The sequence below is a fragment of the Dendropsophus ebraccatus genome, chromosome 1, assembly GCF_027789765.1.
Source record: "Dendropsophus ebraccatus isolate aDenEbr1 chromosome 1, aDenEbr1.pat, whole genome shotgun sequence".
NCBI classification, from domain to species: domain Eukaryota; kingdom Metazoa; phylum Chordata; class Amphibia; order Anura; family Hylidae; genus Dendropsophus; species Dendropsophus ebraccatus.
Genome location: NC_091454.1, coordinates 6993281 through 7011363, shown reverse-complemented (window position 1 = coordinate 7011363; position 18083 = coordinate 6993281). Strand labels below are relative to the sequence as shown.

Sequence of the window (18083 nt, the reverse complement as noted above, 5' to 3'; positions counted from 1 at the left end):
TATCATTGCAGTATATAGGCCCATGGTTTTCTCTCCCCTCCTGTTCCCCTGGTGTATTATGGGGTGTCAGGCTGTAGACCCCCATGCCTTGCACTGCGCGGTCTCCTCTCCCCTCCTGTACCCCTGGTGTATTATGGGGTGTCAGGCTGTAGACCCCCATGCCTTGCACTGTGCGGTCTCCTCTCCCCTCCTGTACCCCTAATGTATTATGGGGTGTCAGGCTGTAGACCCCCATGCCTTGCACTGTGCGGTCTCCTCTCCCCTCCTGTACCCCTGGTGTATTATGGGGTGTTGGGCTGTAGACCCCCATGCCTTGCACTGCTCGGTCTCCTCTCCCCTCCTTGCACACAGTCCTCTTCTCCTGGTGTATTATGGGGTCTCGGGCTGTAGACCCCCATGCCTTGCACTGCTCAGTCTCCTCTTCCCTCCTCTTCTTCTACTGTATTATGGGGTCTCGGGCTGCAGACCCCCATCCCTTGCACTGCACGGTCTCCTCTCCCCTCCTCTTCCCCTGGTGTATTATGAGGTCTCGGGCTGCAGACCCACATGCCTCGCACTGCGCAGTCTCCTCTCCCTTCCTCTTCTCCTGGTGTAGTATGCGGTGTCAGGCTGCAGACCCCCATGCCTTGCACTGCTCAGTCTCCTCTTCCCTCCTATTCTTCTACTGTATTATGGGGTCTCGGGCTGCAGATCCCCATCCCTTGCACTGCACGGTCTCCTCTCCCCTCCTCTTCCTCTGGTGTATTATGAGGTTTCGGGCTGCAGACCCCCATGCCTTGCACTGCTCGGTCTTCTATCCCCTACTCTTCTCCTACTGTATTATGGGGTCTCTGGCTGCAGACCCCTATGCCTTGCACTGCTCGGTCTCCTCTCCCCTCCTTGCACACAGTCCTCTTCCCCTGGTGTATTATGGGGTCTTGGGCTGCAGACCCCCATTCCTTGCACTGATCGGTCTCCTCTCCCCTCCAGGTCTCCCAGATGGATAACAAGTTGGATGAAATCCTTCGTGTCTTCCGAGCTCAGTTGGTGCCAGAGGAGGATCGGGTGTTGCCCCCTGAGCCCGCCTCACCGTCCCCCCACCGGCTGCACCCCTCTCACAGCTCCCCCACCCCCAGCCGCCCATTCTGAGACCCTCCGTCCATCTGCTCCAATGGTCAAGAGACAGAAGCGGCTGCCACCACCTGGCACCCAGCGGTTGTGACAGTGGCAGATGCCCCATAAGAGGCTTCCCACCCAGCGGGGGTCCAACGAGGGTCCCAATGGGCACACAGATGCCCCATAAGAGGCTTTCCACCCAGCGAGGGTCCCATCGGGCACAGAGGTGCCACAGAAACCCACAGGTGGTGCCATGCGTCCACCAGAGCGGAGGACATAGACTACATTGAGGGAGAGACCCTCCCAGGTGTGCAGCCATGGCCGCCCGACTCCTCCTGGACCGGCTCATCGGGATCTCATGTCATGAATGTCTCTGACTCGCCTCAACTATGCAGAAGGATGCACAGTCCACGAGCGGGGGTCCCCCGAGGCGGTGCCCCCCAATGTCCTCACTGAGATTGTGTCACAGCCGGTACACACAGTACATGCCACTCCGGCCCATCTGGGAGGGGTCCACACGGGTTGTTGACCCATTTGCCTTATATTGTCTATAGCTGCCCCCCTCCCCTGTGTAACCATACCCCCCCCCCCCCCCCCATCATCCTTGTCTCATCAGAGGTGGGCGTGTACAGAAATATGCTAATGTATGCAAATGAGTCTGAAAGGGAATAAAGACTAAAGTAGCAAAACATCTGGGATTGGCTGAAAGCTTTAAAGATCTGCGGCCAAGACCGGACAAGACCGCAGCGTGTACTGAGGCGTGCAGCAGCTGCAGGACCCGCACACAGAAGGTCACATGACCAGAACTTCTTAGGTCCTCAAACCAAAGGATGGCAAATTAAACAGGTCTGGGGTCTGTATTAGTTTAGGGGTCTGGTCTGGGGTCTGTATTAGTTTAGGGGTCTGGTCTGGGGTCTGTATTAGTTTAGGGATCTGGTCTGGGGTCTGTATTAGTTTAGGGGTCTGGTCTGGGGTCTGTATTAGTTTAGGGGTCTGGTCTGGGGTCTGTATTAGTTTAGGGGTCTGGTCTGGGGTCTGTATTAGATTAGGGGTCTGTATTAGTTTAGGGGTCTGGTCTGGGGTCTGTATTGGCTTAGGGGTCTGGTCTGGGGTCTGTATTAGTTTAGGGGTCTGGTCTGGGGTCTGTATTAGTTTAGGGGTCTGGTCTGGGGTCTGTATTAGATTAGGGGTCTGTATTAGTTTAGGGGTCTGGTCTGGGGTCTGTATTGGCTTAGGGGTCTGGTCTGGGGTCTGTATTAGTTTTGGGGTCTGGTCTGGGGTCTGTATTAGTTTAGGGGTCCGGTCTGGTGTCTATATTAGTTTAGAGGTCTGGTCTGGGGTCTGTATTTAGGGGTCTGGTTGGGGGTCTCTATTAGTTTAGGGGTCTGGTCTGGGGTCTGTATTAGTTTAGGGGTCTGGTGTCTGTATTAGTTTAGGGGTCTGGTCTGGTGTCTGTATTAGTTTAGGGGTCTGGGGTCTGTATTAGTTTTGGGGTCCGGTCTGGGGTCTGTATTAGGTTAGGGGTCTGGGGTCTGTATTAGTTTAGGGGTCTGGTCTGGGGTCTGTATTAGTTTAGGGGTCTATTCTGGGGTCTGTATTAGTTTTGGGGTCTGGTCTGGGGTCTGTATTAGTTTTGGGGTCTGGTCTGGGGTCTGTATTAGGTTAGGGGTCTGGTCTGGGGTCTGTATTAGTTTTGGGGTCCGGTCTGGGGTCTGTATTAGTTTAGGGGTCTGGGGTCTGTATTAGGTTAGGGGTCTGGTCTGGGGTCTGGTCAAGGGTCTGGTCTGGGGTCTGTATTAGTTTTGGGGTCCGGTCTGGGGTCTGTATTAGTTTTGGGGTCTGGTCTGGGGTCTGTATTAGGTTAGGGGTCCGGTCTGGCTTTGGTATCAGGGGTCTGGGGTCTGCAGCTATGTAGGGGTGTCATACAGAAGTGTTTGGTCTCCCCTCTCTATCTGCCATCTTGGTGCCCGTTGGCCGCTGTGGCACTGTGGGCATCTCCATAGACCCCGCTGTGGGTGGGCACGCTGGCATTCTCAGGGTGACCATAAAAGGGAAGAAATGGGAAACCTCCGTGACTTTCCCCCCCGGGCACATTATTCACATAACTGACTGCTCACCTGATGGCGGACTACACGCCCCAGGTTTACCTACTAAGAGGCTCCATGTGATGGCCGGTAGTGGCCGGGATACATGAGCCGTGCTGTGTGTAGGAACTGGGTGATGAGGAACTACAACTCCCATCATGTTACTGACGGTCTCCTCTAAGACCTGGGAGTTATATAGGCCGGATACAACTGTACCAAACCCTCAGCTCTGAGAACTGTCAGATATAGGGGCGGCGTATCACGTATCTAAGCCACTACACTCCTCTCCTGTCTGTATGGGGGGGGGGGAGGGCAGAGAAAACAGGTGTGAGGCCAGAACACAGGGGGCCTTGTTATAGGGAAGGTAAAGAATTAACCCCTTGTATCCTGCCCAGAGAGAGGGAGGGGCCTGTGTACACCGCAGACAGGGGAAGTGGTACTGTGCACTGTATATATATATACTGAGGATTACACCCAGCATACAGGACAGGAGAAGTGCTACTGTGCACTGTATATATATATACTGAGGATTACACCCAGCATACAGGGCAGGAGAAGTGGTACTGTGCACTGTCCATATATACAGGAGAGGAGAAGTGGTACTGTGCACTGTCCATATATACAGGATAAGAGAAGTGGTACTGTGCAGCCCCCATATATACAGGATAAGAGAAGTGGTACTGTGCACCATCCATATATACAGGATAAGAGAAGTGGTACTGTGCACCATCCATATATACAGGATAAGAGAAGTGGTACTGTGCAGCATCCATATATACAGGATAAGAGAAGTGGTACTGTGCAGTGTCCGTATATACAGGATAAGAGAAGTGGTACTGTGCACCATCCATATATACAGGATAAGAGAAGTGGTACTGTGCAGTGTCCGTATATACAGGATAAGAGAAGTGGTACTGTGCAGCGTCCATATATACAGGATAAGAGAAGTGGTACTGTGCAGCGTCCATATATACAGGATAAGAGAAGTGGTACTGTGCAGTGTCCGTATATACAGGATAAGAGAAGTGGTACTGTGCAGCCCCCATATATACAGGATAAGAGAAGTGGTACTGTGCACCATCCATATATACAGGATAAGAGAAGTGATACTGTGCAGTGTCCGTATATATAGGATAAGAGAAGTGGTACTGTGCAGCGTCCATATATACAGGATAAGAGAAGTGGTACTGTGCAGCATCCATATATACAGGATAAGAGAAGTGGTACTGTGCAGTGTCCATATATACAGGATAAGAGAAGTGGTACTGTGCAGTGTCCGTATATACAGAATAAGAGAAGTGGTACTGTGCAGTGTCCATATATACAGGATAAGAGAAGTGGTACTGTGCAGTGTCCATATATACAGGATAAGAGAAGTGGTACTGTGCAGTGTCCGTATATACAGGATAAGAGAAGTGGTACTGTGAAGCGTCCATATATACAGGATAAGAGAAGTGGTACTGTGCAATGTCCATATATACAGGATAAGAGAAGTGGTACTGTGCACCATCCATATATACAGGATAAGAGAAGTGGTACTGTGCAGCATCCATATATACAGGATAAGAGAAGTGGTACTGTGCAGTGTCCATATTTACAGGAGAGGAGAAGTGGTACTGTGCAGTGTCCGTATATACAGGATAAGAGAAGTGGTACTGTGCAGCGTCCATATATACAGGATAAGAGAAGTGGTACTGTGCAGCGTCCATATATACAGGATAAGAGAAGTGGTACTGTGCAGTGTCCGTATATACAGGATAAGAGAAGTGGTACTGTGCAGCCCCCATATATACAGGATAAGAGAAGTGGTACTGTGCACCATCCATATATACAGGATAAGAGAAGTGATACTGTGCAGTGTCCGTATATATAGGATAAGAGAAGTGGTACTGTGCAGCGTCCATATATACAGGATAAGAGAAGTGGTACTGTGCAGCGTCCATATATACACGATAAGAGAAGTGGTACTGTGCAGTGTCCATATATACAGGATAAGAGAAGTGGTACTGTGCAGTGTCCGTATATACAGGATAAGAGAAGTGGTACTGTGCAGTGTCCATATATACAGGAGAAGTGGTACTGTGCAGTGTCCATATATACAGAATAAGAGAAGTGGTACTGTGCAGCATCCATATATACAGGATAAGAGAAGTGGTACTGTGCAGTGTCCATATATACAGGATAAGAGAAGTGGTACTGTGCAGTGTCCGTATATACAGAATAAGAGAAGTGGTACTGTGCAGTGTCCATATATACAGGATAAGAGAAGTGGTACTGTGCAGTGTCCATATATACAGGATAAGAGAAGTGGTACTGTGCAGTGTCCGTATATACAGGATAAGAGAAGTGGTACTGTGAAGCGTCCATATATACAGGATAAGAGAAGTGGTACTGTGCAATGTCCATATATACAGGATAAGAGAAGTGGTACTGTGCACCATCCATATATACAGGATAAGAGAAGTGGTACTGTGCAGCATCCATATATACAGGATAAGAGAAGTGGTACTGTGCAGTGTCCATATATACAGGATAAGAGAAGTGGTACTGTGCAGTGTCCGTATATACAGGATAAGAGAAGTGGTACTGTGCAGTGTCCATATATACAGGATAAGAGAAGTGGTACTGTGCAGCCTCCATATATACAGGATAAGAGAAGTGGTACTGTGCAGCATCCATATATACAGGATAAGAGAAGTGGTACTGTGCAGTGTCCGTATATATAGGATAAGAGAAGTAGTACTGTGCAGCATCCATATATACAGGATAAGAGAAGTGGTACTGTGCACCATCCATATATACAGGATAAGAGAAGTGGTACTGTGCAGTGTCCATATATACAGAATAAGAGAAGTGGTACTGTGCAGCATCCATATACACAGGATAAGAGAAGTGGTACTGTGCAGTGTCCGTATATACAGGATAAGAGAAGTGGTACTGTGCAGTGTCCATATATACAGGATAAGAGAAGTGGTACTGTGCAGTGTCCGTATATACAGGATAAGAGAAGTGGTACTGTGCAGTGTCCATATATACAGGATAAGAGAAGTGGTACTGTGCAGTGTCCGTATATACAGGATAAGAGAAGTGGTACTGTGCAGCCCCCATATATACAGGATAAGAGAAGTGGTACTGTGCAGTGTCCATATATACAGGATAAGAGAAGTGGTACTGTGCAGTGTCCGTATATACAGGATAAGAGAAGTGGTACTGTGCAGTGTCCATATATACAGGATAAGAGAAGTGGTACTGTGCAGTGTCCATATATACAGGAGAAGTTGTACTGTGCAGCATCCATATATCCATATATACAGGAGAAGTTGTACTGTGCAGTGTCCATATATACAGGATAAGAGAAGTGGTACTGTGCAGTGTCCATATATACAGGAGAAGTGGTACTGTGCAGTGTCCGTATATACAGGAGAAGTTGTACTGTGCAGCATCCATATATCCATATATACAGGAGAAGTTGTACTGTGCAGTGTCCATATATACAGGATAAGAGAAGTGGTACTGTGCAGTGTCCGTATATACAGGAGAAGTTGTACTGTGCAGCATCCATATATACAGGAGAAGTGGTACTGTGCAGTGTCCGTATATACAGGAGAAGTTGTACTGTGCAGCATCCATATATACAGGAGAAGTGGTACTGTGCAGTGTCCGTATATACAGGAGAAGTTGTACTGTGCAGCATCCATATATACAGGAGAAGTGGTACTGTGCACTGTCCGTATATACAGGATAAGAGAAGTGGTACTGTGCAGTGTCCGTATATACAGGAGAAGTTGTACTGTGCAGCATCCATATATACAGGAGAAGTTGTACTGTGCACTGTCCGTATATACAGGAGAAGTTGTACTGTGCAGTGTCCGTATATACAGGAGAAGTTGTACTGTGCAGCATCCATATATACAGGAGAAGTGGTACTGTGCAGTGTCCGTATATACAGGAGAAGTTGTACTGTGCAGCATCCATATATACAGGAGAAGTGGTACTGTGCACTGTCCGTATATACAGGAGAAGTTGTACTGTGCAGCATCCATATATACAGGAGAAGTTGTACTGTGCAGCATCCATATATACAGGATAAGAGAAGTGGTACTGTGCAGTGTCCATATATACAGGATAAGAGAAGTGGTACTGTGCACCATCCATATATACAGAATAAGAGAAGTGGTACTGTGCAATGTCCATATATACAGGATAAGAGAAGTGGTACTGTGCAGTGTCCGTATATACAGGATAAGAGAAGTGGTACTGTGCAGTGTCCGTATATACAGGAGAAGTTGTACTGTGCAGCATCCATATATACAGGAGAAGTTGTACTGTGCAGTGTCCGTATATACAGGAGAAGTTGTACTGTGCACTGTCCGTACGCTCTTCTTCTATGTTCTGGACCTCGGGGCGGATTGAGCGTACGTGACCAATCAGAAGGGAACAGAACACAATTCCAATCTTCCACCTTAAGTGTTTGTCCCGCCTCCTCTCAGCTTAACTACTAACCCCCAGGCCCCGCCCCCATGTTGTATTCTTATTGGTTTCTTCTCATGTCAATCAATCAGGCTAGAAAAGGAGTGAAGAAAAACTGAAAAACAACCGGAACATGGAAGAAAAACAAGCGGCGGCGATCAGGATCCATAGAGAGCTCAGCACAGTCACAGGCTTTCCGCCCTGTTCACACCTACAGGTTTTATTTGCAGTTACTGAATACAAAGTTGGAAAACGTCTCCCTCCATCTGATCCATTACTGAGTGTTCCGGAAAGTTGGCTGACAGCCCTTCCAGCCCTCACAGGTCACTCAGCTTTCCTGGAGCCCTGAACGGCATTCAAAAGGACGGATCACAAGGTAACCTGTCTGTTTGCCTTTCAGGACTCTTGGAAAGCTGGGTGACAGGTACTCAGGGCCTGCAGGCTCCAATCCTAAGTAGTTATGGCGCTTTCTTCTAGAAACAGCGCCCCTCTTACTCTCAGTCTGGGTGCGGTATTGCAGCTCAGATCCATTCGGGTGAATAAAGACGCTTTTTCTCACTCTGGATAACACCTTAAAAGGGAACTCCAGCAAAAATTAAAAAGATTTGTAATTTACTTCTATATGAAAATCTCCAGTCTTCCAGTACTTATCAGCTGCTGTATGTCCTGCAGGAAGAGATGTATTCTCTCCAGTCTGACACAGTGCTCTCTGCTGCCACCTCTGTCCAGAGCAGGAGAGGTTTTCTATGAGGATTTGCTGCTGCTCTGGACAGAGGTGGCAGCAGAGAGCACTGTGTCAGACTGGAGAGAATACACCACTTCCTGCAGGACATACAGCAGCTGATAAGTACTGGAAGACTGGAGATTTTTTAATAAAAAAAAATAATCTACAAATCTATATAACTTTCTGACACCAGATAGCTTTTTTTTTACCGGAGTTCCCCTTTAATTAGACTTTTTTTTATTTTAATTAAATCCCCGTTTGTTCCACGTCTCGTGTGTCGGAATAAAAACACATTCACAGTTTTTTTTTTTGTGCATGAATTTACTATTATTTTTTATGATTGCATGACGTCAGAATACAAATCAAAGAAATTTCAAACTTTACCAACAAAAAAAAAATATACACACATACATATATTTTTTTTCTTCTCCGGCATCTGGCTCAGTCTGCAATCCTTGCTCTACTGCCAAATTATTACAAAAAAAAGTAAAAAAAAAAAAAAATTATAAAAAAAAATTCCTGCTACAATAAGAAACAAAATAGACGCTTATATATAAACAGCATTTACAGATGCACAAAATCTGCCACTTTGGCTTTTTGGAAAAAAAAAATAAATTTTTTTTTTTTTTTTTTTTTTTTTTTACTAGATTAAACAATTTTTTTTTTCTTTTAGAAACATAAATAAGTTAGTAAAAGGTTTCAGTGTCTTTACACAGCAATTCACATACACACCTCAACATTGGTCACCAGAGAGTTTGCTACATACAGACACCACGCGCAGACGGCGGGGGAGGAGCAGAGGGTTCTGGCTGCCGGGCACAGCTGGACCCGCTGCCCGGGAAGTGCTGCTAGGATAGAAGCCATTGGCTGTTATGACGGGCGATGATGCATCTGAAAATTTGACCTAAAATTATATACGGATACGGTGATTGGAAAAAAAAAAACCCCAACATGATTGAGTAGTAACTACTGGTTTATAAAACTTGTGACACGTCAGTAGGTCTGATCGCTGGGGGTCCAGGTGCAGAGATCCCTACTATATAGGGAGCTGAGCCCATTTGGTTGTGCATGATTCTCCTCAGGGGCGGGGTTAATTCTGTTGAACACAGGTCTACTCAAGGGCGGGGTTAACTCAGTTGTGCTCAGTTATCTTCAGGGGCGGGGATAACTCAGTTGTGCTCAGTTATCTTCAGGGGCGGGGATAACTCAGTTGTGCTCAGTTATCTTCAGGGGCGGGGATAACTCAGCTGTGCTGTTATCTTCAGGGGCGGGGATAACTCAGTTGTGCTCAGTTATCTTCAGGGGCGGGGATAACTCAGTTATCTTCAGGGGCGGGGATAACTCAGTTATCTTCAGGGGCGGGGATAACTCAGTTATCTTCAGGGGCGGGGATAACTCAGTTGTGCTCAGTTATCTTTAGGAGCGAGGATAACTCAGTTGTGCTCAGTTATCTTCAGGGGCGAGGATAACTCAGTTGAGCTCTGATCTAAGGGGTGGGGATAACTCAGTTGGGCTCTGATCTCCTCAGGGGCGGGGATAACTCAGTTGAGCTCTGATCTAAGGGGTGGGGATAACTCAGTTGGGCTCTGATCTCCTCAGGGGCGGGGATAACTCAGTTGGGCTCTGATCTCCTCAGGGGTGGTGTTTACTCGTGTTAAGATCTACTCAACTGCTGGGTTAACTCAGTTGTGCTCAGTTATCTTCAGGAGCAGGGATAACTCAGTTGGGCTCTGATCTCCTCAGGGGTGGGGTTAACTGTTGTATTCAGATCTAATCAAGGGCGGGGATAACCAAGTTATGCTCTGATTTCCTCAGAGGCGGGGTTAATTCAATTATGCTCAGATCTCCTCAGAGGCGGGGTTAATTCAATTATGCTCAGATCTCCTCAGAGGCGGGGTTAAATCAATTATGCTCAGATCTCCTCAGAGGCGGGGTTAACTATGAATAATAGACTGATATACTCAATAATGTACTGGCTCCTAGAAGTCTATCTACTAGGGTAGAGCTGCAATGAAGCATTTTCCAGGTACTTTAGGACAGAGACAGCACTGCGAACAGGGTCCGGAACACTTTCTCCACCTGTAACTGATGTAGTAATCAGATACCCCTCTTAATGATAACCACATCTACTGGAGGAGATTTCCACTGTAGCACACTGTTCCTTTAAGACAGAAAATGGGTAGAAAGCCATCGCTCCTCAGAGGCGGGGTTAGCTGAGCACAGATTCTATAAGGTTACACAACAATTATACTATCTACTAGAGGAAGGTTGTACTGCAGCGTTCTGTTACATTAAGGCAAAGATAACGCTGAGATAAGGACACTTAGTAGCAATCAGATTTTTGAAGTCATTGATGGAGACTCCTCAGGGGCGGGGCTAGCTGCACAAAGATACAAAGAACAGTGTTAACCTGAATATTTCAGCAGGGGTCACAATGTTTGACATGTCAAAAGTTTTATAAAACACTACTTACCCTCTAACCCCTCCCTACAAGCTGAGTGGGAGGGGAGCAAAAATGGCGCTCTGTACTGTGCGGACATCATTTTTTTTTTATATATATATATATATATAACGGAAATGCAATGGTTGAATGAAAAAGATAAAGCTTACAACCAGACAATATTTTTTTTTCTTCACACAGCATGTGGCCAGTGTTCACAAAAAAAATCAGATTTTTTTTTCCTCAATTTCAAACCTTATTACAAATTAAAAAATAGATATATTTTTATTTACAGAACATAAAAAAAATTGTAATAAAAAAACAAACAAAAATAAAATACTGTGGAGCCGTCTTCCGGCAACGAAAGGTCTGAACACATCGGTTACAAAAAAAAAAATGGAAAGGGGAGGGGAGGGGTTATATTCCCAATTTTTAAATTTTTGTAATTTTAATTAAAAAAAATTAACTCTATAATAAAAAAAAAAAAAAGTTTTTTTTTTTTTAAATCTGATTTTAAAAAAATTCAAACAATAAATTGGTCAGATTTTTATATATTTTTTTACTTTGTTCTTTATGTTGGGGGCAAAAATCACAGGCAGCCTGTAGGTGGCGCCATGCCGGAGCCGTATATGAAGATGGACAAACAGGTTCCCGCCCTCTTGACCCTTTCAGTCCCTGGGATTTCACTATGTAAGCCACCCATGAAATAAAAACAAATTTTGGTTAGTCAAGGTGCCCATGTGACGGGCACTGCCCCCTCCCCCGATGTGTTGCAGACCTGGCCTTACGGAAGAATTCACAGATCAGCCGGGTGACCTCGTGTGCCAGCTCCAAGGTTTCTCCTCACTCAGATCTGTGTGAACCCGTCTCGCGCTCTGCCCCTCTCTAAAACGTTTTATGTGCTACACAAGGGGGCGACGGCGGGCACACGGGTGGTAAGAGAATACGAAGGTGCCTCGTTGCACAATGCTACATGTCATGCCCGGGGTAATTAGTGTTACTCTGTATCAGTGCTTGCAGGGTTCTCCCACCAGTGACAGAGTCCACGGGCCGACTGGGCAGGAGTCAGCCGACACTGGAGGAAGATGAGCCTGGTACCTGCGGGGGAGAAGAGGAGGAGAAGTCAGCAACAATATATACACTACACATATATAGCAGTACAGCACATGACACTGTATACCCCGAGACTGCACCTGTATTATAGTAGTATATTCCTGTATATAGGAGCAGTATTATAGTAGTTATATCCTGTATATAGGAGCAGTATTATAGTAGGTATATTCTTGTATATAGGAGCAGTATTATAGTAGTTATATTCCTGTATATAGGAGCAGTATTATAGTAGTTATATTCCTGTATATAGGAGCAGTATTATAGTATATTCCTGTATATAGGAGCAGTATTATAGTAGTATATCCCTGTATATAGGGGCAGTATTATAGTAGTTATATCCCTGTATATAGGAGCAGTATTATAGTAGTTATATTCCTGTATATAGGGGCAGTATTATAGTAGTTATATTCCTGTATATAGGAGCAGTATTATAGTAGTTATATTCCTGTATATAGGAGCAGTATTATAGTAGTTATATTCCTGTATATAGGAGCAGTATTATAGTAGTTATATTCCTGTATATAGGGGGCAGTATTATAGTAGTTATGTTCCTGTATATAGGAGCAGTATTATAGTAGTTATATTCTTCTATATAGGAGCAGTATTATAGTAGTATATTCCTGTATATAGGAGCAGTATTATAGTAGTTATATTCCTGTATATAGGGAGCAGTATTATAGTAGTTATATTCCTGTATATAGGGAGCAGTATTATAGTAGTTATATTCCTGTATATAGGGGCAGTATTATAGTAGTTATATTCCTGTATATAGGAGCAGTATTATAGTAGTTATATTCCTGTATATAGGAGCAGTATTATAGTAGTTATATTCCTGTATATAGGGAGCAGTATTATAGTAGTTATATCCTTGTATATAGGGGGCAGTATTATAGTAGTTATATCCCTGTATATAGGAGCAGTATTATAGTAGTTATATTCCTGTATATAGGAGCAGTATTATAGTAGTTATATCCCTGTATATAGGGGCAGTATTATAGTAGTTATATTCTTGTATATAGGAGCAGTATTATAGTAGTTATATCCCTGTATATAGGAGAAGTATTATAGTAGTTATATTCCTGTATATAGGAGGCAGTATTATAGTAGTTATATTCCTGTATATAGGAGCAGTATTATAGTAGTTATATCCCTGTATATAGGGGCACTATTATAGTAGTTATATTCCTGTATATAGGAGCAGTATTATAGTAGTTATATTCCTGTATATAGGAGCAGTATTATAGTAGTATATTCCTGTATATAGGAGCAGTATTATAGTAGTTATATTCCTGTATATAGGAGCAGTATTATAGTAGTTATATTCCTGTATATAGGGGGCAGTATTATAGTAGTTATATTCCTGTATATAGGGGGCAGTATTATAGTAGTTATATTCCTGTATATAGGAGCAGTATTATAGTAGTTATATTCCTGTATATAGGAGCAGTATTATAGTAGTTATATTCCTGTATATAGGAGCAGTATTATAGTAGTTATATTCCTGTATATAGGGGGCAGTATTATAGTAGTATATTCCTGTATATAGGAGCAGTATTATAGTAGTTATATTCCTGTATATAGGAGCAGTATTATAGTAGTTATATCCCTGTATATAGGGGGCAGTATTATAGTAGTTATATTCCTGTATAGGAGCAGTATTATATTAGTTATATCCCTGTATATAGGGGCAGTATTATATTAGTTATATCCCTGTATATAGGGGCAGTATTATAGTAGTTATATTCCTGTATATAGGAGCAGTATTATAGTAGTTATATTCCTGTATATAGGAGCAGTATTATAGTAGTATATTCCTGTATATAGGAGCAGTATTATAGTAGTATATTCCTGTATATAGGAGCAGTATTATAGTAGTTATATCCCTGTATATAGGGGCAGTATTATAGTAGTTATATTCCTGTATATTGGGGCAGTATTATAGTAGTTATATTCCTGTATATAGGAGCAGTATTATAGTAGTTATATTCTTGTATATAGGAGCAATATTATAGTAGTTATATCCCTGTATATAGGAGCAGTATTATAGTAGTTATATTCTTGTATATAGGGGGCAGTATTATAGTAGTTATATCCCTGTATATAGGGAAGCAGTATTATAGTAGTTATATCCCTGTATATAGGAGCAATATTATAGTAGTTATATCCCTGTATATAGGAGCAGTACTATAGTAGTATATTCCTGTATATAGGGGGCAGTATTATAGCAGTTATATTCAGGATACAATATGGAGAGTACAGGATTCCAGCCTCCTCCTATCACTGGTGATGTTACTATTATCTGTGACTGGACCTGCCCTTTAATTTTCATGTGACAACCACAGAGTAAACAGTAGTAGCGGAGTATAATCTATCATCAGACACACGTGTTGTGTAGTACTCTCTCGCCCGCAGCTCATAGTATGACTGGAGGGGGTGGGGGCGGTTTGTTTTCAAACACCAGCGTAGGGTGTCACCGGCGTGTTCCGCAGCAGACCACTTCCTGACCCCTCCCCCCATTTCCGCTATATGTTGTTTACAGCTGTGACTTCCAGATACTTGTCTGATAGTAATGTGACGGTGTACGGTACTATGCCGGTGACATCATGGACGGACCGCCATCAGGCTTTGCTTTCTAGGGGTTGTCACCAACTCTGTGTCCCAATCCTTAAAGGGCTTGTCCAGTTTTATGAATCATGACACATTTTATAAGCTTCTGATGTAACAAAGGGGTCGGAGTTCCCCTCTAGGTGGTGGGAGGATGGGGGGTCTTCTTACCCATCGCTCTACGTGCTGGGTCGACTCTTCTTGGGGGTCTTCTCAGGCGAAGGCGCCGAGCTGCCCCCCACGGTGTCTCCAGTCTCTGTCCTGTGGGATTTCCTGGCGTTGGATGAGGGGGGGTCTGCAGGAGAGAAGGGCGACCATGGTCAGGTGACGCACATTGGGGGTCATTCACCAAAAACGCCATTCACTTTGGTATCCAAAACCTTGTCAGTAGCTGCGCCCCCTCCTCTAATATCACCCAATGCATGAGGGGGGGGGGGGGCCTGGAGCATCACATTCCCGACTATACCGCAATATGACCACCACCTAGCCCCTCCCCTTTATTAGGGATCTAATACAACTGTTAGTATTGATACAGGATCGGATACAATGTATCACGTCAATCTGATGGCAAAACCGACAGATCCCTGCATGTCCCAGTCTCTGACTACTTCTACCCTGCCGCCCCCTGACAACTTGTACCTCCTAAATACCTACAGGTCTAGTATTATACACCCTGCCACCCCCTGACAACTTGTACCTCCTAAATACCTACAGGTCCAGTATTATACACCCTGCCACCCCCTGACAACTTGTACCTCCTAAATACCTACAGGTCTAGTATTATACACCCTGCCACCCCCTGACAACTTGTACCTCCTAAATACCTACAGGTCTAGTATTATACACCCTGCCACCCCCTGACAACTTGTACCTCCTAAATACCTACAGGTCTAGTATTATACACCCTGCCGCCCCCTGACAACTTGTACCTCCTAAATACCTACAGGTCCAGTATTATACACCCTGCCACCCCCTGACAACTTGTACCTTCTATATACCTACAGGTCCAGTATTATACACCCTGCCGCCCCCTGACAACTTGTACCTCCTAAATACCTACAGGTCTAGTATTATACACCCTGCCGCCCCCTGACAACTTGTACCTTCTATATACCTACAGGTCCAGTATTATACACCCTGCCGCCCCCTGACAACTTGTACCTTCTATATACCTACAGGTCCAGTATTATACACCCTGCCGCCCCCTGACAACTTGTACCTCCTAAATACCTACAGGTCTAGTATTATACACCCTGCCACCCCCTGACAACTTGTACCTTCTAAATACCTACAGGTCTAGTATTATACACCCTGCCGCCCCCTGACAACTTGTACCTCCTAAATACCTACAGGTCCAGTATTATACACCCTGCCACCCCCTGACAACTTGTACCTTCTATATACCTACAGGTCCAGTATTATACACCCTGCCGCCCCCTGACAACTTGTACCTCCTAAATACCTACAGGTCTAGTATTATACACCCTGCCGCCCCCTGACAACTTGTACCTTCTATATACCTACAGGTCCAGTATTATACACCCTGCCGCTCCTAAATACCTACAGGTCTAGTATTATACACCCTGCCACCCCCTGACAACTTGTACCTTCTAAATACCTACAGGTCTAGTATTATACACCCTGCCACCCCCTGACAACTTGTACCTTCTATATACCTACAGGTCCAGTATTATACACCCTGCCGCCCCCTGACAACTTGTACCTTCTAAATTCCTACAGGTCTAGTATTATACACCCTGCCGCCCCCTGACAACTTGTACCTTCTATATACCTACAGGTCTAGTATTATACACCCTGCCGCCCCCTGACAACTTGTACCTTCTATATACCTACAGATTCCAGCATGTCATAGCAATCTCTTCTATACACTGCCACCCTCTGACAACCTGTACCCTCACAGTCCGCCACAACACTCTCTTACATACCATGCTATTCTCTGGCTAATTTCACACCATCACCCTCTGACAACTTGTTCATTCCTATTTCCTACAGATCGAAGCATGCCACAATAACAATCTCTTCTATCTCCCCCGACACCCTCTGACAACTTGTATTCCCAATAAGCCATAACAATCTCTTCTATCTCCCCCGACACCCTCTGACAACCTGTATTCCCAATAAGCCATAACAATCACATATACCCGGGCACCCTCTGACAACCTGTATTCCCAATAAGCCATAACAATCACTTATATACCCCGACACCCTCTGACAACTTGTATTCCCAATAAGCCATAACAATCTAATATACCCCGACACCCTCTGACAACCTGTATTCCCAATAAGCCATAACAACCTCTTCTATCTCCCCGACACCCCGGGTCTGATGAGAAGTCTGCGGGTTACAGAGCGTCCCTCGCTCTCCAGCTGGTGTGTGACTACAACTCCCAGCATGTCTGCTGTATAGTGGGAGGAGGGTTGTGCAGCAGCTGGAGATACAGATCCACCTTAAGAGACAACAGAAACAATGTAACAAAACAATCAGCTACAATGTATCAGTCAGATAGAGGGACGGATCTCCCCCGACTACACCGGGACCAGTCGGACGCCCGGATTCTGGTTAGAAGCCCCCGGGTAACCTCCGCCCTCCCCGTGACAGTTAGGTGTGCCCACATAGCGGAGGCCCCGCCCCCTGGCGGGCGTCTGGCCGCTCTCACCCGTCGCTTCTCCGCTCCTCTTCTTCCCCCGGGCCTCCGGCTCCTCCTCGGCGCCCGCTTTTAGGTGTGGCCCCCGGCGGTAGAAGTCGGGTGTGTCGGGCCCCGCCACCTCCCAGCTCAGGGCGCCGTCTAGCGGGCGTTCGTTGTGGAAGTCGAAGTTCCAGCGCTGCCGCTGCTCGTCCTCCAGCTCCTGGCGGCACCGGGCCAGCTCCCGGGCCAGGCTCTCATGGTCTACCGGCCCGAAGAGGCATCGGCGGGCGGCGGTGCGGGGCGAGCCCGGGGCCCGGGACACCCGCTCCACGCCCGGAGAGCCCGGGGACAGGCGCACGCCCGACATGGGGCCCAGGAGTCAGCTCAGCGGGTCACCGGGTAATCCTGCGCTGCCCAATATGGCGGCCGTGCGAGCCAGCGCCCGACGGGGGGATTTAAACGCCCCCTGCTGGTGATTGGCTGCAGCGGAGATCCTCCCGGTTAAGGTGGAACGGGAGAGATGTGGGTGACCCGCTGCGCCCGGCTGTGTAATGGAGGACTACAGGGGCCAGCATGCCCACAGGAGGACTACAGGGGCCAGCATGCCCACAGGAGGACTACAGGGGCCAGCATGCCCACAGGATCTGTAACAGGAGGACTACAGGGGCCAGCATGCCCGGCTATGTAACAGGAGGACTACAGGGGCCAGCATGCCCGGCTATGTAACAGCAGGACTACAGGGGCCAGCATGCCCAGCTATGTAACAGGAGGACTACAGGGGCCAGCATGACCACAGGAGGACTACAGGGGCCAGCATGCCCAGCTATGTAACAGGAGGACTACAGGGGCCAGCATGCCCGGCCAGGATCCGCCATCACACGAGGCCTCAGCCTGGATCCTACAGC

The 18083-nt window shown here is 46.1% G+C and overlaps 2 protein-coding genes across 6 annotated transcripts in view; one reads left to right on the top strand and one right to left on the bottom strand.

Moving 5' to 3' along the window:
• The window catches only part of LOC138788037 (potassium voltage-gated channel subfamily KQT member 1-like), a 53098-nt gene extending 51324 nt beyond the window's left edge, over positions 1-1774 (top strand). For all 5 annotated transcript variants that reach the window (XM_069965528.1, XM_069965509.1, XM_069965494.1 and 2 more), the window contains one exon: positions 970-1774. In XM_069965528.1, the coding sequence (XP_069821629.1) occupies positions 970-1128 (159 nt within the window). In that variant the 3' untranslated portion in view covers positions 1129-1774. The remainder of the gene's footprint in view (positions 1-969) is intronic.
• A 7201-nt stretch (positions 1775-8975) lies between these two features.
• CDKN1B (cyclin dependent kinase inhibitor 1B) lies at positions 8976-17637 on the bottom strand. Its single transcript, XM_069965482.1, has 3 exons — positions 17209-17637; positions 14702-14825; positions 8976-11911 (listed from the first exon to the last, which is right to left on the bottom strand). The coding sequence occupies exons 1-2, from the start codon at positions 17543-17545 to the stop codon at positions 14710-14712; spliced, it is 453 nt and encodes a 150-aa protein (XP_069821583.1). The 5' UTR covers positions 17546-17637; the 3' UTR covers positions 8976-11911; positions 14702-14709.
• Between the last annotated feature and the right edge of the window lie 446 nt (positions 17638-18083).

Coding starts and splice junctions, on each gene's coding strand:
- CDKN1B (XM_069965482.1), bottom strand. CDS start 17,545: ATGTCGGGCGTGCGCCTGTCCCCGGGCTCTCCGGGCGTGGAGCGGGTG. Junction 14,826..17,208: donor GAGGAGCGGAGAAGCGACGG/GTGAGAGCGGCC, acceptor TCTCTCCTGCAG/ACCCCCCCTCATCCAACGCC.